The sequence below is a fragment of the Quercus suber genome, unplaced genomic scaffold (assembly GCF_002906115.3).
Source record: "Quercus suber isolate HL8 unplaced genomic scaffold, Cork oak 2.0 scaffold_2, whole genome shotgun sequence".
NCBI classification, from domain to species: Eukaryota; Viridiplantae; Streptophyta; class Magnoliopsida; order Fagales; family Fagaceae; genus Quercus; species Quercus suber.
In genome coordinates, this window is record NW_027069469.1 from 75939 (window position 1) to 101461 (window position 25523).

General features: G+C 37.1%; 1 protein-coding gene across 1 annotated transcript; it reads left to right on the plus strand.

Moving 5' to 3' along the window:
• The first annotated feature begins 17706 nt into the window (after positions 1-17706).
• LOC111996970 (probable protein phosphatase 2C 44) lies at positions 17707-22378 on the plus strand. Its single transcript, XM_024029008.2, has 5 exons — positions 17707-17957; positions 18673-18924; positions 19269-19545; positions 19692-19846; positions 21840-22378. The coding sequence occupies exons 1-5, from the start codon at positions 17889-17891 to the stop codon at positions 21975-21977; spliced, it is 891 nt and encodes a 296-aa protein (XP_023884776.1). The 5' UTR covers positions 17707-17888; the 3' UTR covers positions 21978-22378.
• Positions 22379-25523: the final 3145 nt, after the last annotated feature.

A 25523-nucleotide genomic window follows, 5' to 3' on the forward strand; every position in this document is an offset into this window, starting at 1 on the left:
TTATAACATCAATTGAAGTCTAAAGGGTGATGGGACTCCATCATCTTTTTCAAGACTACACCTTTAGCGGAAGGGAAGCTGAAACCAAATTATTCAAATTTCAGCAAATTGATGCTATAAATGTTAAAAACGTTCAAGACATGATTTATATGCCAAGCCCATGAATCCTAAAGGGCAAAAATTGGGAACATGTGGTTTGGAGGGCATAAGGGGATCTCCAACGGAACCCCCTGAAGTAGGCTTAGAACTTTAAACCTGGCTTGGGGTGTTGAATCTTACTTCTTGGGGGTCTAAATCTCAGTTGCAGCCTTAGGATTTTCTCTTGATACATGCCCCAATCACATTGATTAAGCTCAACCCTAGAAATCTTGGCATTTAATGCAAAATCCCATCATTACCCAAAGAAGCAAAGCAGCCCATAAATCAAACCTTCTACTTTTGACCAAAAAATCCCAAGAAGATTAACCCTGGTTCTCCACCCCTGAATCAGACCTACGTTTTTTGGATTCTTGTTAATTAATGCTCCTCTAAACTCCATTATAAAAGCATAAGTATCTCAATCCACAAACACAACAACTCCCTCTAAAACCTCTGGTCTATTTGCCATTTTGCTAGTAGTTTAGCTCTCTTTCAGCTCACTACACATCCCTTTCAACCCACACTTATCTAATCTCAGAACATTCTTCCCTCTCCTTTATACAATCATAGCTCACAAACGTCTCCCACTACTCACAAATAGCCTAACCTCAGAGTTAATCTCATCCCACCCACTCAAAACAGCCCATATTGTCTCATTCATGCCTTATGAACACACACTTACCAAAATCTTAGTTTGATACTTGTTGCACTGAGCTGGGATCCCTCTCTCCCTTCACACCATGCCAATTAATCCTTTCCCTCTTCCCATGAAACCTTTAATTTTCACTTTTTATTTTACAGTTGAAAGATATAATGTATATGTAACAGTGGAGCTTTTCCCTCACATTGATGTAATGATGGCTGAAAGTACAATGAACTCCCCTAATCAAGACATGCAAGGACCCCCAGGAGTTAACACATTCCTAAACTTATTTAATCATTGATCATTGGACTGTTTAAATATGTTTTTCTATACTAAGTGTAATTTTACCCTTACCACTGGAGATTTTATTTCACTTGAACTATCAGACCAAGACCACTAATGTACTAATTAAGTATTGTAATGTGTTTTTCATTGGGCTTTTGTTGCTGTTTTGTCAAGTGCAACCTTTGTTTCTTGTTTGGATAGACTTTGTCATCACACCAAAAGTCTTTGGGTACCATCTAAAGAGCCATAGTCGAGTTTCGGCTTGGCTTCCCAACATTTTAGATAGAGGCATCAATTTTCCTCTCGATAGAAGGGAACACGACAATAGAGTATCAAAGTTTCGGGTAGACATGGACAAGAAATAAAGACACAACAACACTATCATCGGCCAGAAAAGAGATGGCTTTGATACCAACAAGGGGGAAGAAGGGACAAACAAAAGACAAAAGCCCAACCACTGATAACCCACCTGTTAAAAAAGAACCTGTTTCTTCCCTAGAAATTGTCAACCGATTCACCCCTTTAGGTACCATCCCTAAGCCTAATCACTCCTCTGTTTTAGCTTCTCCTTATGATCCTTATACTTTAACCAATGTTTCCCAGCTTATTAAAACATTTTATTCCAAAGCTCCTAATGCTTCACAGTATGTTAAAAAACAATTTGTTCAAAACTTGTTTTCCATAGAGCCAAATAGGGCTTCCATCACTGACCCCTTTAGGCTTACTACTAGCTATTTTCCCCCACAATTTCATTGGATCCCTGAGCATGGTTAGAAGAATGTGCAATATTTGTTAGGTTCTAAAGATTTATGATTTTATGTATTTAGAACTCTAATATGTAATGTTGGCAAACCATGATCAAAACAATATGTTTAGTCTTGTTTAGGCTTGCTCAAAGTATGTTTATTTGTAAAACTGGAATCGAGTGATTGCAGACTTATTGGACTAAATCTATAAGGCTCGATCGATCGAAAATTAGACTCGATCGATCGAACCACGTACAGATTTATTTTTCTGCAGAGTTCCAGTTCAGCCCAAACTCTATTTAAACGTCTTGGGGATCAAGTAAAACACTCCTATATATAAGGAAAACCCTAGAACGTTTTTGGGACTTTTAGGGAGAGAGATTAGAGTGTCTCCTGTGCCTCCTTTTATTTTTAGGGTTTTGTACCCAAACCTCTCTAAGGTCTTTGTTGCTCATATTGCTGTTTATGTGAATCTCTTGTGAGATCTTTGAGGAGCTTTCCTTCACATAAACTTAGGGTTATCAACATCTTGGTAATCATTCAGTTGCAGATTCAAGAACTTAAAGATACACAAGCGGGGGTGCTTGTACTTGATTGAAGAGTCCAAGAAAGAAGGAGCTCGTGGATTCGAAGCTTGCACGTGGTCGTGTCAGTAAGTTCTACAGGTGGGTAGCATTAGGAAGTCAAGCGGGGAGCTTGTAGTCCTTCTGTATGAACTTCGATTCTTTTGCATAGTGGATTCAGGTTTACCTTGAGGATAGCTAGGTCAAATCCTCCCTAGGTTTTTACTGCGTGGTTTCCTGGGTCATCATATCTTGTGTTCATTTATTTTCCACTGCTTTATATCTTGATATGATTATTTGATTGCTTTAACCTAGAATTGCATAATTTGACTAAGTAACAACTTGGCTAATTAATCTAGGCTAACCAATCTGGTTGTGTTTTAAGGGGTCTAAAACCGTTCAATATTATTCTGACATTTTGCGTCATAAAAACTCAATCACTATTAAAGCAATAATTGATAAGATCAACACTACCAAGATAATTTATCATAGTGTTTTCCTAAATCACATTATTACTGAAGAAATGTGGGGCCCTAACCTTGTTGCTACAAGAAGGCTTCCAAAATCTCCTATTCCATATTCATATCATGATTATCTCACCGCTTGGTTCAAATTTATGCTTCATCAAAATGAAAATATGTCTCATTCATGGTTTGTTAATTTTGATAAAGATTTCAATTCTAATTTCCCCCTCTAGTTCATTCGCTGGTGGGCTCAGTTTGGTTCAACTTTTGAAATATTCCCAAAGCCATTAATGAATTCTCTTACATATTTCAAAAGTGTGTTCAAAGTTGATTCTTATGGTGCTAAATTCCCTCATTTACTCCATTTCATTAAGAAATATAAGGTTCCTTGGATTCTAAAATGGCAATATGTTAAGGAAAGTGATGTTTTAACTCACTACTGGTATGTTAAGTGGTGGGATAAGTTTCCTCACACACAATCAGTCATTAACAATGTCACCAGAGATTTTCTTTCCCCAAGTGCCTCTCCAGCATTAAGAATCACTACCCCAGTGCAAAAAGCTGAACTGGCTGATACACCTGCTTCCTCATCTGCTAAAACTGTTAAACAATCTACTAAACCTAAAAAGAAAGGTTCTCCTTTGGATGAAATTCGCAAGGATCCTGATGCTCTATATGCTCTCATCAAGATGATATCAAAGGAAAAAAAAGTTGCTGATTCAGAAGATGAACGGTCCTCTGAAGATTTTGTTACAAAAGACCCTTACTACCCCTACAATCAGGAGTGGTTTGGTCATGATGAAGAAGAAGCTAATGATTTGGCAAAGGACTAATGATTGATTCCCCTATTTGTCTAGTCTGCACAATGGCCAAAAATGTTACGATGTTTACTTTTTCGTAAAGTTCCACTATTGTTTTACACCACTAATGATGATGAAGATTCCTCAGATTCCCCATGCTTTTGGTCATGTCGAAGTTCACTTTCAGCAAGCTTTGAAAAAGATTTTTGCTGAAAATTAGAAGACAAAAAGTGAAATCACTATTCACTTTTTACTGTTCACTTTTACTAAAAGTGAACAGTAAAAAGTGATAGTGATTTCACTTTTACTGTTCACTCCGAATTTTACCTATTTAAGAGGGGTTTTCCCTTAAGTTTAGAACATAATTCTCTTATTCAAAAAACCTTCTTTCTTTTAGAAGCTTTCCCTTGAGTTAGAGAGTTCCTACTACCACTCTTTCTCTACAATCATTGTAACTAGGACTAGTTCAAGCTTTGTAACTGTCAGCCTATTCTATTGAGATCTTGTAACTACTACTATCTGCTGTAAGTGTTTTATTCTACTTTCAATAACAAGTATTTTCAGCTTTTAGTGTTAATATACTACTTGTTGCTACCGCCATCTTGGATGGTTCTAAATTGCTTTCATTTACTTTGAATAATTTTGATATATACTGCTTGGCTGGTTCTACCGCCTTGCTATTGTTTTAAATTACTTTGATTATATCTGCAATACCGCCTTCTTGGCTAGTTCTACTTTGCTTACTTTACTTTCAACATATATTATACTGTGATTCCATCCCTTCAACTGTGATAACCAGACGAAGCAATATTCAAAGTTAAAGCTTTAACAATATTAGGATCATCCAAAGCAAGAGTAATATTAGGAGGACAACCAGTCCTGGAGCTGACAGAGGAGTTGGATCTCCACATCTTATACATACTATCCTAGGTTTAACACTCAATTATCATATTTTTTCTCAATACAGTTGCATTTATATATTCTTTAACTGCATATCTAAGATTATATGATTTTTTTCTGTTCTTTTATAGGATACCACAGCAGCTCAAGAACAAGAACGTATAACAAGGTGAAATTATTGGATCATCATTTCCCTTATCTGTCAAGCAGTATTTGTTGCATGTTGGACAACAGAGTATGGCAGCTGGTATTTTGATGATAATGTTTGGAGCTCAGAAACCATTGCTTTTCTTATATTTCTTCTCCTTAGCTCTATTAACATGGTAATATACATCATTATAAACGTACTCGTTGAGATCGTTGTGCAAGGTCCGTTTACAAAATTTGGTAGCAATTTCGTAACTGCACTTATACATGAATTGGTTATAGCTTTTGTGAAAGAGAGAATGACAATTTACATCATGTTTCCGTGCACCGTTGTTAGCTTTTTAACCTTTAAAAGAGTTGTTTCTAATTTGAATAAAGGCGAATTGAACAAAATATGAATTTATGGACCAAATTAAATTCAAAATTGGACCATGAGCGGATAAGTTAGTACATGCATACACATATTGAGTTTAAATAGTAAAACCGGACATAACCAAACTATGACCTTGAGTGTTCAAGATCATCATTATTGGGTAGTGAGTAGTGGCAGTAAGTAGTGACAATGGTTTATTATTACTATTATTGATGGTGTATTGAAAATGCACAAGTCCTATTTCGTCCATATGGGTCGTTCGTGAGAAAAGAATGGAGAGATGGGACGCATGAAACATGCTCGTCCCCAATAACCTCGCCTGTCCTTAATAAGGGACGGATGTAACCTCATCTGTCCGTAATAAAAGATGGACGAGTCCATTTGGCCCTGAGTGTACTGAGCTTTTGACGAGCATGATTTCCACCAGGCATAAGGGACAAATTGCACCATAACAAGCCAAGTCCTCCACTAACCGTTATGGAACACCGGTCCAAATAAGGTAACTTCCATGGTAGTTATGGAAGTTACCTCCAAATCTTTTGAACTCCTCGACAATAGGAACAGTTATTAAACAAGTAACTGTTTCATGAACGCTATATAAGCATTCCCTTATGAAGAGGTAATTCATTCTGACATTTCCACACAAATTGGAAATCCGAAAATACTGACTTTATCATAGGAGGATCCTTGTCTGGTCTTCCCCGGTCTCCTCTGATCTTGTGTTTATTTTTCAGGACACTCCAATCAACTTTGAGATCAACACCCGAGACATTCAACCTATTGATTTCCTTGTATTCATCAGTTGGCGCCGTCTGTGGGAAAGAATTTGTTAGATTTCATCTTTGAAGTTCCATAATTCTTTTCTCCGACAAAAGGCTGTAATGGTTCGGACAAGATCGAGGGCTACTAGTCCAGGCCATCAAGAGAGTAGAGATGCCTCTAGTAATCCTCACCACGATCGTCAATCTACGCCCGCCATGCAACCATCCTCTGTTCAACATGTGCAATCCATGGCAGCCAATATAGCAGAGTTGACTCGCCAGAACCAAGAATTGACTAGAGAGATCAATCTTAAGAGGCAGCGACATGGGGCTTATGGAGAAGAGCAAGGCTAGAGTCAGGGAGACGGAAGAAATGCAGAGCCTGAAAGCCAATCAAGGGGTACCACATCAAGAAGGATGCCACACTTGGAGAGGAAAATGGACCAGGTGAGGAAAGTTATGGATGAGATGAGGGAGACCATGAGAAGAGCAAATCTCATAGAAGATCTAGTTCATCGAACCGATTCCCCCTTTACGGCTTCCATCAATGGTCACCCCTTGCCTTCAAAATTCAAGATGCCTTCCTTGGATTCGTATGATAGAACATGTGACCCGTTTAGTCACATTGCTACTTTCAAGACTATGATGCACCTTCAAGGGGTCCTAAATGAAATTATGTGTAGAGCCTTCCCTACCACCCTTAAAGGTCCAATGCGAGTCTAGTTCAGCAAAATACTCCTAAATTTGGTAAGTTCTTTTGAAGAATTGAGCAAGTTGTTTGTTAATAACTTCATTAGGGGATAGAGACACAAGCGTTTCTCGCTTAGCCTGTTAACTATAGAGCAAGGAGAGAATTAAAGCCTGTGGTCCTTCATCACTCATTTTAACAGGGAAGCCTTGACCGTGGACGAGGTAGATGATAAGCTACTATTGGCGACTTTCCATAATAGGTTTATTTTGATTTATTCATACACAAGCTTTACGAGAAATAGCCTCAGTCCATGGCTGAACTCATCCATTCGGCTCAAAATTTTATGAACGTGAAAGACGCTATCATAGCTAAGAAGAGGAAGAGAGCTAAAAGAATAGAAGCAAACCCCACTCATCACTCCGAGCAAGGTCCTCGTCCAAAGAAGGGACGAAAGAAAGAAAAGAGAGACCGAGACAATAAGAAGCTAGGCTCTTCAGCGCATAATCAACAATACACCCTCTTGAATGTGCCACTTGAGCAGGTTCTTATGTAAATCAAGGATGATCCTTCCCTGAAATGGCTGGAAAAAATGAAGGGAGATCCTAATAAGCGCAATAGGAATAAGTATTGTCGCTTCTACAAAAACCACGGGTATGACATGGACGAATGTTTTGATTTAAAACAGCAGATTGAAAATCTTATCAGACAAGGAAAATTGAGAAGTTTCCTTGGACGAGATCACAAAAATGAAAAATTGAAGGGGAAGGTGAAAGAGACATCACGACCTCCACTAGGAGAAATAAGAGTTATTATAGGAGGTGATTCAAAAGGTCAGTTGTCCAAGTCAAGAAAGACGTACTTGAAAGTAGTGCAGAACGTCCAACTCTCTGGATGATCACCAAGGACGAAGACCACTGAAGAACAAGCTATCATATTCATGGACGAGGATGCTAAAAGAGTTCATCACCCTCACGATGATGCCATTGTCATTATATTGCTTATTGCCGACTATACAATGAGAAGAGTGTTGATGGACAATGGGAGCTCAACAAACATTTTGTATTACCCTGCCTTTCAGCAAATGAAGTTTAGACGAGATCAACTCCGTCCAGTGAACTCACCCTTGGTAGGTTTTAGTGGAATGAAAGTACAGCTTGTGGGCACTGTCACATTACCTGTGGTGGTGGGGGCATATTCACAACAGGTAACCAAGGATGTGAATTTTCTCATGGTTGATTGTCCATCTTCCTACAATGCTATAATTAGAAGACCAACTTTAAATAGTTGGAAAGCAATTACGTCCACTTATCATTTATCAGTCAAGTTCCCTATGGAGCATGGAATAGGACAATTACAAGAAGATAAACTTGTAGCCAGAGAATGCTATCTAGCCATGTTGGCCATGGATGTACAGGTTCAGATGATGAGCATTGAGGAAAGGAGAGTTGTGATAGAGCCCATCGAAGCGTTGGAAAACATTTCCTTCGACAAAGACAACCTCAAAAGGTGTACCAAGGTAGGGACAAATATAGAAGAAAAGACTAAGAAGGATCTCATCCATTTCTTGAAGAAGAATATTGATGTGTTTGCATGGAGTCATGAAGATATGTCGGGTATAGACCCTAGTGTCATTACCCACTGCTTTCTTCTGGTTGGCCAATGTGGCAATGGTCAAGAAGGCAAACGGTAAGTGGAGAATGTGTGTAGATTTCACCGATCTAAACAAGGCTTGTCCCAAGGATAGCTACCCATTGCCACGCATTGATCAGTTGGTAAATTCCACTATGGGTCACAAGTTACTTAACTTTATAGATGCTTTCTCTAGATACAATTAAATAAGGATGGACGAGGCAGACCAAGAGAGGACATCCTTTGTCACCAGCCAAGACTTGTTCTGTTATAAGGTGATGCCTTTCAGTTTGAAGAATGCAAGGGCGACATATCAGAGGTTGGTTAACCACATGTTCTGTCCATAGATTGGACAGAATGTAGAAGTCTACATGGATGTCATGCTAGTAAAGAGTCAAGATGAGGGAAAGCATCTAGACGACTTGTAGGAAACATTTGACATGCTCAGGCAGTAAAACATGAAGTTGAACCCCAGCAAATGTACTTTCGGAGTGTCATCAGGAAAATTCTTGGGATTTATGGTTTCGCATAGGGGAATTGAAGCAAATCTAGACAAGATCCAAGCGATACTAAACATGGAGCCTCCGTAGAATATCAAAGAAGTCCAGTCTCTTATTGGACGAGTTGCCGCCTTTAACAGGTTTGTCTCTAAAGCTACTAACAAATTTTTGTCATTTTTTAAGGTTATTAAAAAAGCGTTTGAATGGACCGACGAGTGTCAGAAAACTTTCGAAGATTTGAAAACGTACCTCACTATGGCTCTTTTACTAAGTCCGTCCATATTGAGAGAGGAGTTATATTTGTACTTGGCAGTTAGCCCGCATGCCGTAAGTTCAGCATTGGTGTGGGAGGAAGGCAAGGTGCAAAAGCCTGTGTACTATACAAGTAAAGCATTGAGGGGAGCGGAAGGATGATATCCACAAATAGAGAAATTGGCTTTTGCATTAATAACAGCTTCTAGGAAGTTAAGGCATTACTTCCTAGCTCATGTCATCAATGTCATGACTGATCATCCGCTCAAGAAAGTAATGAACAAGTTGGATGCTGCAAGACGACTGATCCAATGGGCTGTTAAGTTTAGTGAGTTTGACATCAGATATCAACCAAGGCATGCCATAAAAGCTCAAGCCCTGGCAGACTTCATTGTGGAGTTTATCCTAAATTATGATAATTTGGATGAGATGGAACACAGTGAGAAGTGATCGTCTATGTGGATGGCTCGTCTACACAGCATGCACGAGGAATAGGTGTGGTTCTACAATCCCCAAAAAGAGATAAACTAAAACACAAGGTTCGTCTGCAGTACCAAACAACTAATAACGAAGTTGAGTATAAAGCCCTCCTTAAAAGGCTGGAGTTGGCTAAGTCTGTGGAAGCAAAATCAATACTCGTCTTGGGAGATTCCTAGTTGATTATGGGCCAAGTAAATGGGACATATGAGGCTAAAGAAGAACAGACAAAGAAATACCTTAATAGAGTGATGCATCTCATGAAGAAATTTGAGGAAGCTGACTTTGTTCAAATCCCAAGGGAAAGAACGTGGAAGCAGATACCTTAGCAAAGGAAGCCTTAGCAAATAAAGTCGCAGATGAGTTTGATGAGATTCAGTACATACCAAGTATTGATATCCCAGAATTACAATAGGTGGAGATCAAAGGAAATTGGATGACCCCTATTATATTATAACTAAAGGATGGACAACTTCTAAAAGAGGGAGACGAGGTTAGAAAGCTCAGAGTAAGATCAACCAGGTACGTCCTTATAGATGAGGTATTATACAAAAGAGGCTTTTCTTAGCCTTATCTTAGGTGTTTAGCTCCAAACGAGGCGAACTATGTATTAAGGGAGGTTTATGAAGAAGCATGTGGCAATCACTCAAAAGCTAGGTCGCTTGTCCACAAGGTCGTCTATGCAGGATATTACTGGCTGAATATGCAAGCTAATGCCAAGGCATATGTTAAGGTCTGCGATCAATGCCATCGGTTTAGTAATATCCCCAGACAACCATCAGAGTACCTCATCCCGATGATGGCCCCATGACCCTTTGCCCAATGAGGACTAGACATTTTGGGTCCCTTTCCCCTCGGTACACGACAAATGAAGTTTTTGGTAGTTGGCATTGATTATTTTACAAAGTGGATAGAATCGGAACCCTTAGCGAATATCACATAACAAAATGTTAAGAACTTTGTCTGGAGAAACATCGTGCCCAGAGTGTTGGTATCAGATAATAGACGACAATTTGACAATAAGCTCTTCAGAGACTTCTATGAACACTTGGGATTCAGAATCATTACTCTTCACCCACCCATCCACAAGCAAACGGTCAAGCTGAAGTTGCTAACCGATCCTTGTTGAAGATCATCAAGACTCGACTTGAGGGGGCAAAGGGAGTATGGCCAAATGAGCTACCAGGTGTTCTATGGGCATACATGACTACAGTAAGAACCCCTACAAGGGAAACTCCTTTCAAGTTAGCCTATGGAAATGAAGCAATCATACCTGTAAAAGTGCATATGGCTAACCACAAGGTCATGACATACCAAGAGAAGGATAATGAGGAGCAACTACGCCTAAGCCTTGATTTGATAGACGAAGTGAGAATGGATGCAAAGCACAGGACAGCAAGGTACAAAAACCTCATGGCCAGGCAACATGATACAATGGTAAAACCCAGGCGTTTCAACGTAGGGGACCTCGTCCTAAAGAGGGTTTCTTTGGCAACCAAGAACCCAGCTCATGGGAAATTGGGACCTAATTGGGAAGGACCCTATAGAGTTATCAATTGTAAAAAGGCAAGAATCCTACTACTTTGAGGCCCTAGATGGAAGGAAATTGGAGCATCCTTGGAATGTTGAACACCTAAGGAGGTACTATTAGTAAAATGCCAACAGTCTTGAATGAGACCTGCCATTCTGGGCAAGCCAGAGTTATCTTGCTTTCTGTTATTAATATTGTATGTTATATTTTAACTTCTTAAAAATGTATTAGTTTTAAGTTAACTATGGATGAAGTCATGAACTTTGTATGAATATGGCACTAGCTTCTAAGCATGTGCCATACTTGTGGACGATGTTTATATTATGAATGTGGTTTGAATTCTCAAATGCATGTGATATATAAATTCTCCATAATTTCAATTCCAAAAAGGCTAAGGCCAAAGACAAGTAAATTCTCTGGACGCAGGGATGTACTGTAGATTCTCTTAAGGATAAAGCAAACGAAGGCATACTCGTCCAAACCATGGACAAGCTGAAGCCTTGGACAAGTGAAACCATAAATCGTCCAAACAATGGACGAGTTAAAACCATTGTTGCATTAGTTCAACCCATGGATGAGGAAATGCATGATCAAATGCTTAATCTATTGATAGGACACCAACCAAACAATTCGACCTATGGACGAGTGAAAGGTTGGGCCCTCATAAAACGTGGAAATCAGCTAAGTCTAAGAACGAGTAAGGTTGATAATTACCATTTCACGTAGACAAATCATACTTGATGAAATTCAAGGAATGAAAACGTGTATATTTATGTTAAAAAGGGAGAAATTCCTTCTATGGACGAGCCACAGTCCCACCCATGGACGAGCCAAAGTTCGAAATGTCATGGAAATAGAAACTCTTGTCCATATCATAATAGAAAAGAATAACATTCATTCAGTTGTTTAAGGGCGGACGAACAACGTCCAAACACCCTTATGAAATAACTTAAAATTATTTTAACAACTCATCCTGAAAGCACGGACGAGCTTAATGTACTTGAATTACATAAAAAAGGTCCTAAACAGTGGACCAGAGAAAAAAATAACAGGATAGAAATACAAATATTAAAATATTTTCTAAGCAGGGGGGGCATCCACATTAGGATCGTCTTGAGAAGGTAGAGTTGAAGCGTCGTCCTCAACATTAACGTCCTTAGAGCTGGTTTGGAGAAGAGAACTGGTAGCAGCATTTAGGTTAAGCTTAATGGAGCTAAAGTCCACTTCAGGGAAGTTTTCAACAACGTCCATCCTGAAATCCTCAAAGCCTGCTACATAGTTGCAATCTAATAAGTCCGTGAAGTCTTTGGACACCTTGAACTCAGCAACTGCATCTTCTTTTGCCTTGGAGAGAAGGATACTTAACTCGTCATTCTTCTTCTGCAAATGATCAAGACGAGTATCATTCTCCACTATATCAGCTTTCAACTCCTCGATCAAGTTTTGATGCTCCGTTGCTTCCTTCTTAGCCTTGGTAGCTACCTCGGCCCATTTTTTACTCTTGTCCCTTTCATTTTGGACTGTCGTCTCCAGCAAGATCCTCGTCTTGTCCAAGTCAGTGGCTTGCTTAGATGCTGTGATGAATTTTGACATGGCCTATAAAAGAAACACCAAAATGTTGGTTAGATATGAAGTAATAAAGATGACAAAAATAAAGTTACCTTAAAAAGATCATGAACACCTAAGTGTTCAAAATCCTTTAGGGACATGTTATAACGGACGTTTATGTCCTCGTCCCTCACAGCTTCCCCGAAGCGTTCCTAAGCTAAGTCTTCATTTTCAACAATATTTGTGGGAACCCTCGGAAGAGGTTGGGATGAGACAGGCGTAGTCGTCCTTAGCGGAGAAGTCTTGGACGGGGTAGTCTCAACTAGTATTGACGAGTCAACATCGACTATGAGGACAGGAGGCTGGGACTGAGGAAGCTTGGGCTTGGCTATTTGTGACGACCCACGCTTAACTCTTTTATCTCGTCGACTAGGAAGGCTTCCCAGATCAATATCCTTTGGCAGGGATTTCCTTTTATCCCCAGTCGACGGACGAGCCTGAGAATGGGCCTCAGGATGATCCCCCTCACCGACCACCTCTTTACCTTTATTCCCTTTCATTGTCATTTCTAAAAAAAGAAATTAAAAAAAGAGGGAGGAAAGAGTTTTTAGAACTAAAGAAAAAAGTAAACAAGGTAAAGAATGTTTGAGTTTAAAACTTTCTTCTTCTTACTGTAATTTCAGGTGCAAGTGCTTCTTCGGATGGATTAGGGCCTAATTCCCACTTGGCAAGTCGTCTAAGCGTGACCAAGGAATGGAAGTCCCTATTCGCGTGTAGACGAGCCCTATGGACACGGTCGCAATGGAACTTGCTCAAAGAAGGTTGTCCAGCAACTGCCAAGAAACAAGTAAAGGTTAGACATAAAAAATTATTAAAAAAAAAAAAAAAAAAAAAAAAAGGCCAACGTCCACAGGATTCCCAGCCCAAAAGCCGGAGACAAAGAAAAACTCCCTCTTCCATTTTCTGTCAAACAAGGCCAGGGACCTAATCAATCTACAATCTGTACCCCTAGCTGTGAATTGGTAAAAGCCAAAGGACTGGTGTATTTTTGAGGGTTTGTAACAATAAAGGAACTCGTTCACAGTAAGAGGACGGTCCCCTCCAAATACTTCCCTCCACAAAATTTGCATAGAGATGATCAATCTCCATGCATTAGGGTTGAATTGACATGCTCCTAAACCTAGCCTAACTAATAACTCTCTAGTAAAAGCATTTAAAGGAAATCTTAGAACCCCTAAAAGATAAGCCTCATAGACACCTATCCCAAAATGAGGGTTACAACACCATTCTCCACGGATGGGCAACTTGGGGTTAAACTCGTCCGGGATCTAGTACCACGTCCTAAGATTGTTAAGTCTTTGCTCGTCCGTTTTGGAAGAAATATCTACCGCACAACTATAAACAGTAATCTCAGCCTCGTCCAAAGGACTAGACGGAGGGATGTTGGACGAGGTGCCTACCTAGGACCCCGAGGCTTGCCTAAGATGTTCTTGCATGAATTCCAAAGGAAACCCAAGGATGCCAGAAACATACTCCTTGTCTGTGGTATTCCCCCCACTACTATTACTAGTGCCACTAGAACTACTATAACTACTCTCGTCGTTATACTCGTCTATGGTTTTCTTTGTGCTATTACTAGATGAGGAAATAACTGTTTCTGACATTTTTTAAAACAAAAATTGAAGAGAAACCTAAAAGACGAGAGAGGAAGGAATACCTGGCTTTAAGACGGACGAAGGCTATGGACGAAGAAACTCCTAGATGAGGCTTTAGACGACGAATGTCAAAGACGAAAAATCTCGGAAATGTGAAGGGTAGTTGAGGTATTCCACTATTTATAGGCAGCTGACTTGGGCATATGAAATGACACAACCAATCAGGAGATGACACGTGGCATTCACCTCGAAAAAACGAATCGACGGGACTAGTCACTAGTAAAATGATGACATGTGGCACATCAACTCTGACACCGAGCACATATGCCCAAAGGAAATGACGCCCGGTTACTCCTCCCCTTGGACAACCCTCGTGGACAAAGGGGCAACTAACGGTGTATTGAAAATGCATAAGTCCTATTTCGTCCATATGGATTATCCGTGAGAAAAGAATGGAGAAATGGGATGCGTGAAACATGTTTATCGCCAATAACCTCGTCCGTCCTTAATAAAGGATGGATGTAACCTTGCCTGTCCTTAATAAAGGACGGATGTAACCTTGTCCGTCCTTAATAAAGGGTGGACGAGTCCATTTAGCCCTGAGCGTATTGAGCTTTTGACGAGCATGATTTCCACCAGGTGTAAGGGACGAATTGCACCATAAGAAGCCATGTCCTCCACTAACCGTTATGGAACATCAGTCCAAATAAGGTAACTTCCATGATAGTTATGGAAGTTACCTCCGAATCTTCTGAACTCCTCGACAATAGGAATGGTTATTAAACAAGTAACTGTTTCATGAATGCTATATAAGCATTCCCTTACAAAGAGGTAATTCATTCGGACACTTCCACACAAATTGGAAATCCAAAAATACTGACTTTATCATCGGAGGATCCTTGGCCAGTCTTCCTCGATCTCCTCTGATCTTGTGCTTATTTTTCAGGACATTCCAATCAACTTTGAGATCAACGCTCGAGACATTCAGCCTACTGATTTCCTTGTGTTCAGCAATTATTATTATTATTATTATTATTATTATTATTATTATTACGTGTAAGGCTGAGCCATAAAAATCAATTCAAACAAGCCAGTTCGACCGGTTTAACCTGGAATTAGACCTTAATCCAATATGGTTCTTATTAAAATCCAGAATTATACTAAAATAGCAAAATGCCTTAGTTTTAGTCGAAATGGTGCAGATTTTTTTAACCACATTACCAACCACCTCAGCAAAAGATTTAGTTTTATTAATTAAATATATATATATATATATAATTAGTGTGGGTTTTGGAACATAGCTGCCCCGTGAATTTAGGGCTGAAGAAGAAAGACCAAAGAGACACTCTTGAAATAAGAACTTGGCCCATATCCCAACATAGAAAAGCTCAAGCCCAAGAATATATAGATCATTTGGACCGGCTGTCGAGGAATAGATTTATCCCGGGATATGATAGCCTAATTGAGAAGAAATCAACAGATTCACTGAGGACACAACTTTAGTCTCCATTCTTCAGGAACGCGAAGAAGACTATGCAAAGCCCAACGTAATGGTCACCTCCGCATTAATTAGGTGTTCCTACCTAATGTTAGCCTCATTGAATGATAAATGACTTGCCTAAATAGTAGAGACACCACAAAAGTCTACTTTCATGATCAAGAATTGGTAGGAGAGGTGTTTGATGGGATAAGTATCTCCATAAATCCAACTAAGAGATACATAGTTGGAAAGGAAGAATGTAGGGAGGATAAAAGGAGGAGACAGCTAACAAGATGAAGGATCCTGAAAAATTGGGAAAGAAGAGCTAGAAAGAGAAAGAGAGTGCAAGAACTTGCGTTTAGAGAGCAAGAATTTGTATTCATCTTTGATTTATATATTGTACCTCGGGAATTAGTTTTTCTTAATCAAACTGTCTTAATCTTCCATCTTTGTCCTTCAATGGTTTGTTTAATCTTCTCATTGTGAATTTCTCTTACCATTTCTTAAAAATTAATTGTGTTGATCAGGAGCTTTAGCCCTACTCCTTTTAGTTTGTATTTTTGACTCCACGATTAGAATAAAATTTTTTAGTGTTTACTTTTCACTATCTTCTCAATTATTCTTATCATTTAGTTGAAATTTATTTTTCCCAAAAATATAAATTAAGGAAAAAAAATTGAATTTTGCAAACTACAATTTTCAAATAAAATAAAAAGATAAGTGGTAATGTTGTCAAATGCAATATCTTAAACATACCTAACTTCATATTGCATGTTTTATAAGTACTAAAACTTTCATAAGATCTAAACAGTTTGTAATTTTAAATATAAAAGATGGATTAGGCAAAAAGAGAAAAAAGAAAAATCAAGCATGCAAGTAATGCGTGTACAATATTTTTATTAACAATACTCTTACAAAAACATTCAAATTCACACCTTACCGACTTAACTTTTTTTTGATGAACATCTTACCAAGTTAACTTATGATGTGAGTAACAACACTTTCATATATATATATATATATATATATTTTGATGAACCAGAAACTTTTCGTATAATCTATTACGGACAACCAGCTTATTATACAACAATCAAATACTTCGCAGGTTAATGGGGGTGTGCAATTAGTTGCGTCCTATACTTATATTGCCTTATTAAACTCTTTCCTAGATTGCACGGATCAACAAATAATAGAATATGAAAAACGAAAGAGCTGTATTTATGGATTTGACTTGGTCCAATTCTTTGTCTTTTTATAAAATTGACTTTAAAAGAAACAAGAAAAGAAGACGAGGGATATTCTCATATTCATATATTCATGTCCTATTCCTATCCTACGCGTGTGGTTAATGGTTATTGGTTACGGGTTTTTTTGTTGTACTAGTTTTTAGACTTTCAAACAGTGTTAATGTGTTTATAGCATTTCGTGAATTGGTGGGTCCCACAGAAGTCCACGACTCTACAAGAACCTCGGAACCTTCGAGGAAGAAGCACATTGGGTTTGGGTGTCTGAGTTGTGCCGGTGTTGGTTTTGTTTTGTTTTGTTTTTTTTTTTTTTTTTTTTCGTCGGACCCCACACGGAAATTGGTCCAAAATCTTCATTAGTACATTTTCGACCACTATTGATATTCAACGTTTCAAACTCAAGACTTTCTCTCTGATATATATATATTTTTTCTCTTCCAGAAAATGAAAAGAAAAACACACCCACAAACACAGTATATCGGTGTTGTTACTGTTGTATAGTTCTGATATATAGTACTAATATTGAATATAAAAGCAAACTTTATTTCTTACTTTCTTTCTAGCTCAATGAATGAATGAACCCCACAAGAGAAGCCATATAGAAAATTCCAAAAACGCGTACGGTCGTCATTCTGATGGTCAAAAACCAGAAAACTCCATCCACATCCACCATCATCTCTTATCATTCAATATCTTTGATAAACTATATGCAGTGCAGGTGATCACTATTATACCAAATTTATTCTACCCCTTAATATTTTTCAATATACAGTACCAAACCAATAAAAAGATCAGCCCAAAGTATTTGTTTTGACTATTATTATATAGGTTCTTGTTCAGACCAACAACTTCAACCAGTTTATCTTCTGGTGACGGCCAGACCCATATGGTAAGCAACCAAAAAAAGCACTGATTTTTTTGGTGATACATATACCCTTTTGGATATATCAGATACAGAAGAAAGAAGAAGAGGCAGTTAGATTGATAGACAGAAGTTGGTTTGGATTTTGGTTAAGTTGTTAAGGGGGGTAATAGTGGATACATGATTAAGAATTTGAGATATGAGTAATCAGGCAGTTGCAAGTGCTTCTAACACAGCAAAATCCCCCAGCTTCTTTGAAAAAATCAAGGTTTGTCTCTTCCTTTTCATATTTCTTGGATTCAATTCTTTTTTTGGTTTTGGAAATTCAGTTTCTTTGATTAAAAATTAAAACATGCTGCTTTGAATTTTCTTCTGATGTGTTTTGTGTATTGACTTTTTCTTTTGGTGGCTGTTAAATTTGAACCAAATGAATTACTAGTAATTGGCTTAATTGATTCTCAAGAAAAAAGTAATTTAGCTTAATTTCAATTGCAGGATTACAAGTTTAAACGGGTCCCCAATTAAATTTTTTTTAGATATAATTTCATCCTGATGGTTATTTTTTATTATCAGAACAAGACACTAAGTGATTTTTTTGTGTAGGTGGGATTAAACCCCAATTATAAAAACCTTGTTTGTGATCCTTATGAACATTGGATTTCAAATTATGTTAAATTTAAAACAAAATAAAAATAAAAATCCGTTTTGGGATATTTAAATTTTCATATCCTGGATTCCAAATAGTAGAAAGCTAATAGAGGACTGGAATTCTTCTTAGTTATCAAACTGAGATCATTTAGGATTCTGAGATGATGATAGTCTTCATGTATTTTTTTTTTTTTTAATTTATATTTTTTATTGGTACTTGCACACATGGCTAGTGAGTCTTGAACCTACGGCCTGACCTTCACCTTGCTTTTACAAGGGAGAGGTGCCAGTTGAGCTAGGCAAATTGGCTCTTTTAACTAATATTAGCATTGCAGAATGCTACTTGCCTTAAATCTTCATCGGCTGATTCTGGGAAGGGGAAAAGCAAGTCATCGACTTATAAAGTGTCTCATGGATTCCACTTAGTTGAAGGTAAATCTGGTCATGATATGGAGGACTACCATGTTGCTGAATACAGAAAAAAGAAGAATCACGTGCTTGGATTATTTGCCATATTTGATGGCCACCTAGGTGATCGTGTGCCAAGTTATTTGAGAGATAACCTTTTCAACAGAATACTTGATGAGGTATCCCTTCCTGACCATTCCAATTTTGTTTTTCTTTCCGGAAGCATTTTGTTATGTATTCTTCATTTGTTTGGAAGATTAGAATTTTGCCTGTTATTTATAGTTGACTGATCATCAAACATCAACCTAGATAGATAATCATGAGGTCTTTATGTTCCAAGTGTGATCCTAAAAGTTAAACCAAAGCATAACTTAGATGTTTGTGTGTCCTTATTTATTCAATAATGGCACTCAACTACTACTTAAAAAACTTCAGTATGTTGTATACTTAGGCTCTCATTCTTTGTAGAAGCAATACATATACAATTAACTGTTTTAGTTACTGCTTTGACTGTATAATGCAGCCAACTTTCTGGAACAATCCTGAGGCGGCAATAAGGAATGCTTACCGCTCCACAGATAAGTTAATATTGGATAACTCCTTGCAATTAGGGCCCGGTGGCTCGACTGCAGTAACTGCAATAGTCATTGATGGCAAAGACTTATGGGTGGCAAACATTGGTGACTCAAGAGCTGTTGTGTGTGAGAGGGGCGCCGCTAATCAAATTACAGTAGATCATGAACCTCATAGTGAACGAAGAAGGATTGAGAAGCAGGGTGGCTTTGTGACTACTCTGCCTGGTGATATATTTTGTCCTGCAATATAAAATCAATATAACCTTATTACTCTTTATTATAGGCTTTTCTTCTTTGGGGATCTTGGCTTTGATTATAGGTTTGTTTATTATGAGTATTCTGCAATACTGAAAAACTACAACTTTTTCCAGGAGATGTTCCCAGGGTTAATGGCCAACTTGCAGTTGCACGTGCTTTTGGGGATCAAAGCCTCAAAGCACATTTAAGTTCAGAGCCTGATGTAAGACATGTGCCCGTAGACTCAACCATTGAGTTTGTTATATTGGCAAGTGATGGATTATGGAAGGTCAGTTATTATGGTAGTTTATGGATGACAAATTGTTCTGCCATTCTCTTTTTTTTTTTTCTTCTTTTTCTTCATCTTCCTCATCATATCCCATAATATGTCAAAACTTTGGCATGCTTAGGTTTTAATGTTTAATCTTACCAAATGGTGTGCGCTTCTAATATTTCAATTTTCAATTTTACACAAAAAAATAATTTCAATTTTTTAATAGTATTTGAAATGACTTTCTTTTGTTAACATTACATAAACCAAATTGTGTGTTTTTGCAATGTCTATAATATGATTTTGATTTACATTGTGCCAAACAAGATATCAAGATATTATATCAAGTTTTGGTGACTGATTTTATATTGACTGTATTGTAAATAATGAATTCATACATTCAAATAAATGATGATGAAAAAGTGTTCACTTTCTAATAAATTTATTTTGTAGTAAACTTATTCAAATAGAATTCGCAGAAATCCTTTATTGACATGCAATCCACTTGTGTCTTTTTTTTTTTAAGAGTTTCCTTACTAAGGCCATCTAAATGAAGAAAATGAAAATATTTTGGAGCACATTTTCTCTCTTAGTTTTACTTATCAAAAATTGAAACTTCCTCATGTATCATTTCTGAGACCCAGGATTGAAAGAAATTAAAGGTATAGAACCAAATACAGAGGAACTCCCATATATCATTTCCAGACCCCAAGTTAAAAGCATACTCTGCAAAGCTGTAAATAACAGTGTTTCTTTAGGCTTGAAAGTTGTCGTCCTCATTGGCTGACCTAGTGCCTGTTTGGCATTGTTGTAGGATGTAGAGCTTTTTAATTGAAAAGCTCTTTAGTATTTTGAGTTTTTGGCAAATTATAGTGAATAGTGCTTTAAAGTTCTGGATTTATAAAACATGAACACTGAATTGCAGGGTTTTTTCCCCTAAAAGCTCCATATTTCTGCTTTTAGCCTTAAACCTTTTCAGCTTCAAGGACCCCTTAAAGAGCTTCTCTATGGGATTTTCCAGGAACAACACCCCCCCCCCCCTCTTTTTTTTATCTTCTTTCAAAAAGAGCTAACGCACAATTAGACAGGCTCCTAGCCACCTCAAGAACTCCCTAGTTCTTATTCTACTGTTAGGATCTGTCCAAAGCAAATGTCATGGTGGGAAGAAGTGCCCTCTGTAGTGTTGTAAAGTGATTACTCCCCTATCTGCATCATGTAAAACTATAGACTAGATGGTAAAAAATCAAAATTTGGAAATGGTATGACCTCCTGAACAATATTCTTATACCATGGTTCGAAGAAGAGTTTATTCACAGGCTCTCAATTGCATTGAAGGGTTCTGATTGTATATAAACAAGACATTGGCAACCTTTAAAAGTTGGATGATGTTAGTTCATCTAGTAATTTATTATCTTCTTTGTAAGGCGATCACCACCTTGAACGTGTAACACATGTGGAACTAAGGTTCTTTAGGACTTGTGAAATTTCTGCATTCCTCTACAGCCTAAAGCAGGTAGTTAAAGGAGCCTGCTTACTGAGTCATGGGCTAGTGCAATCCCTTGCTCACAGTATTAGTTCATGAATCGTTGGGGAAAGAGGCTTCCTCTTTTTTGCCTCCCTTCTTAGGCAGACTAAGCAAATAATGGCTGTTTACCTGTCATTGTTAAATTATGTAGCACTGAGGATTATCTCACAACCAGATGAAATAAATGGCCTATACTAATGTTCCATGTATCTACTGTCTATTTCTTCACATTGCATGTATAGTATAGAAGGACTAACAGCTTAAGGGTGGAACTTGATTTCTTTTTCTTTCTCTTTAAGTGTATGTCTTCATTTCCCATCTGTTTCACTGAATGTTTAAACTGCTTTTACTTTCACTGTGGTATCAATACTGAATCTATTTGGGAGAATGCATATAAATAATACAAAAGAGACTATTCTGTTTTTTCAGTTACCATGTTTGTCCCTTAATGTTTTCTCTTGATAGTTGAAGCGCTCTGGCTGGCAGGTTATTAAAAATCAAGAGGCAATTGATTTGGTGAAACACATGAAAGATCCTCAAGCAGCAGCAAAGCGGTTGACAACTGAAGCATTGGCGAAAAATAGTAAAGATGATATATCTTGCATTGTGATCCGTTTTGGATGATGCTGCTGAGAAAAAATTGCTTTCCACTACAAAGTCAGCTCTTTTGTTAGTATTGTCCTGGTTCTACTAGGAAGATTGAAATAGAAGCACTGTTTGATTTATCTTATGTTATGCATGCAATGGCTTCTTTGTAGGGATATTCATGTTAGAGCTAGTGGACATAGGTTTGTCGTGCATATTTTTTATATTAACTGGGAAAGAGTTTTCCTTAATCCATGAACCACGTACCGAAGTTTGCAAGCTTGCTGGGGTTGGTATAATACTCTATTTTGGTCAAATGGGGGTGGGAAGGAGAAGAAAAAAAGAAGGAGAAGACAATGAAGATTGTATATATAGTTGGTCGACATAAATATGATAGTTTGAAAACTCTTATGTAATACATGTGGTGGTTGTTCTTATTAGTTTATATTTATGGGAATGTAACATAAACATCTTCATGATACTTTTACAACACATTTCAAGTGATAGGTTGTTATTGGTTATTATAGGTGGGCAAAAAAATAATTGAAGTTGTGAATTTTTCCAGTTAAAACCAATAACAACTTACCACCATGATTTATTGTAAAAATATTGTGAAAATTTTGTGGATATATCACTTCTCTTTATTTATTCTCCTGATCAGTCTAGTTTCAATTTTCTAGGTGAAAAATTTTAGGATCAAAACTAATTTCACACCCATTTTCACATTTATTTGATGTTGTTGACTATGAGTGATAGTTTTATGTGAAAGTGACACGCAATTAGTCACAAAGGATAGTTATGAAACAGGTGTGAAATTGGTTGTGGTCTTAGAATAACTCTGTCATAGCTTGGATTATTTGTTCGAGGGAAAAATTAAAAAGATATGAATAATAAATAAAATAATAAGAAGTTAAAAAAATGATCTAACCCTTGAGATTAAACATATATATATATATATATATATTTTTTTTTTTAAAACACATTTCAAGTGATAGGTTGTTATTGGTTATTATAGGTGGGCAAAAAAATAATTGAAGTGGTGAATTTTTCCAGTTAAAACCAATAACAACTTACCACCATGATTTATTGTAAAAATATTGTGAAAATTTTGTGGATATATCACTTCTCTTTATTTATTCTCCTGATCAGTCTAGTTTCAATTTTCTAGGTGAAAAATTTTAGGATCAAAACTAATTTCACACCCATTTTCACATTTATTTGATATTGTTGACTATGAGTGATAGTTTTATGTGAAAGTGACACGCAATTAGTCACAAAGGATAGTTATGAAACAGGTGTGAAATTGGTTGTGGTCTTAGAATAACTGTGTCATAGCTTGGATTATTTGTTCGAGGGAAAAATTAAAAAGATATGAATAATAAATAAAATAATAAGAAGTTAAAAAAATGATCTAACCCTTGAGATTAAACATATATATATATATATTTTTTTTTTTTTTAATTTTCAATTTCAGCATTTGAAAGACAATTACACACTGCAATAGCGCTGTTGCCTATTGCATGGATCTCAATCTATAGATTCCCTTTTAAGCCCGACGCTGTTTTGATTCATCAACTATCGCTTTTGTTATTTTAATTTTTGGTTCTCAAAATTTACTTTGCCCATGATATTATAAGGATATAACATATAGGGACTAGAGACAACTTGCATCCGATTGTAAAATCTTCTAATAAAGGAAATCTGTCCTGATCTTTAGGTTTAGATTTATTAGAGTATTCACATCAGTCTTCTCAAATTTTTAGCTAAATTAACCTAAAAAATTCTAAATCTTCTAGTTTACTATCCATCTTTTTTATGCACATACTAAGATACACAGACACAAGTACGGGTACGATACGACGACACAAGCAATTTTTAAAAAATTATAACATAATAAAGTAGATAAGACACTGTTATGACACAAGTACGACATCTCAACTGAAGTGTATGTACTTTCTCGACACACACATTAGACTTAATACACTATCTCTTACTTCATTTAAATATTTATTTTTCCTCTCTCCTGTCTAATTTCTCTCCTCTTAGCATATATAGCCACCACCACACCATAACTAGCCACCATCAAACCAATCGGTTAGCCACCACCGCCAGCCACCACCAAATCAATTAGTTAGCCACCATTGTACCAATACCAACCACCACTGCACCACAACTTCCAACCACTTCCACAAAAACTCAAAAACGCCATGCAATTGCCCATCCTAACCACCATAACACCACCTCTGCCACATCGACCCACAAAACCCAACACCCATCCCACAAAAACCCAAAAACCTCATGAAACTGACCCATCCATGCTAATCTAAACCTAGCAACTACCATACAAAAACCTAAAACCTCATGCAACCGACCCAACTAACCACCTAGCCAAAACCCAGCCACTGTCGAACCCAACCAAAACCCAAATCGGACCCATCCATCTTCGCCAATTACCGATTGATATTGATCGGTTCATGAGAGAGAGAGAGAGAGAGAGAGAGAGAAGATTATAAAAAATGATTTCACCAGTAGTAGCGTAGCAAAGAATAGTGTCTCACTAGTTGTAGCGACGTAAAATTATATTTTAATTTTTTTTTTGGTAGTTTTTTTTAGACTGATGCCTGGTCTTTTTGTGGGTTTTTAGTTACATTTTTAATCTCAGACTAGTTTGTTAAGGCTGATGCGGATACTTTTATTTTCTTAAATTTCAAATTTTAAACTTTACTAACTGCAGACCCACGCGATGCATGGGAATATATAAATATTATGTAATTTGATGTAGTATATAAAAAGTAACAATTAATTCAATTATTATCTATTTTAAAAAAAAAAATTCTATAAGTATTTTTTATCTATACAAATATATCATATTATTTTTTTGTATGTTTAATTAACATTTTTCTAAGGTGAACTATATTCTTCTAAATCTCTCTCTCTCTCTCTCTCTCTCTCTTGTGGATTTTTTTTTTCTTTCTTATAATGTTGTTTAAGGTTGATTTTTTTTTTTTTTTTTAAATAGTTAATTAAATTTTATATTTAAACATATTTTTTAATATTTTTAAATATAAAATACGTTTATGTCTTGAATTTAAATTATGTAAGAACTATAAATAAGTAAACTAACACCCAAAGTAGTACAATAAAACAAAAATGTTGGCCACACCAAAACAAAAATCACTAAATTCATAATAAACATTATAATTTAATAAATTTATAAGGCAAAAGGTTGAGTAAAGAAAAAAAATTAAAATATATATATACACACACATAGTATAACACAGTGCTGACAGTGAGAGGGGGATTAAAAAAAATATAGAGACAGTGAGGTTGGCCAAAGCACATCTAAAAAAAAAAAAATTGAGACAAAGAGAAGAGAAGAGGTCGGACTTGTTGGTCCTATCCACGCCGAGAGAGAGAGAGAGAGAGAGAGAGAGAGAGAGAGAGAGAGAGAGAGAGAGAGAGAGAGAGAGAGAGAGAGAGAGAGAGAGAGAGAGAATGGAAGGCACGACGTCGACAACGACTATCTATGGAGCTCACCGATTAGCCGATCAGCCCGATCTAGCACCGGTAAGGGGCAAAGGGCAA

Excerpts from the sequence above, each read along its gene's own strand:
- LOC111996970 (XM_024029008.2), top strand. The coding sequence starts at position 17,889 with ATGAGTAATCAGGCAGTTGCAAGTGCTTCTAACACAGCAAAATCCCCC. Across the intron at positions 19,546-19,691 it reads CTTTGTGACTACTCTGCCTG|GAGATGTTCCCAGGGTTAAT; the intron begins GTGATATATTTT and ends AACTTTTTCCAG. Across the intron at positions 19,847-21,839 it reads CAAGTGATGGATTATGGAAG|GTTATTAAAAATCAAGAGGC; the intron begins GTCAGTTATTAT and ends TCTGGCTGGCAG.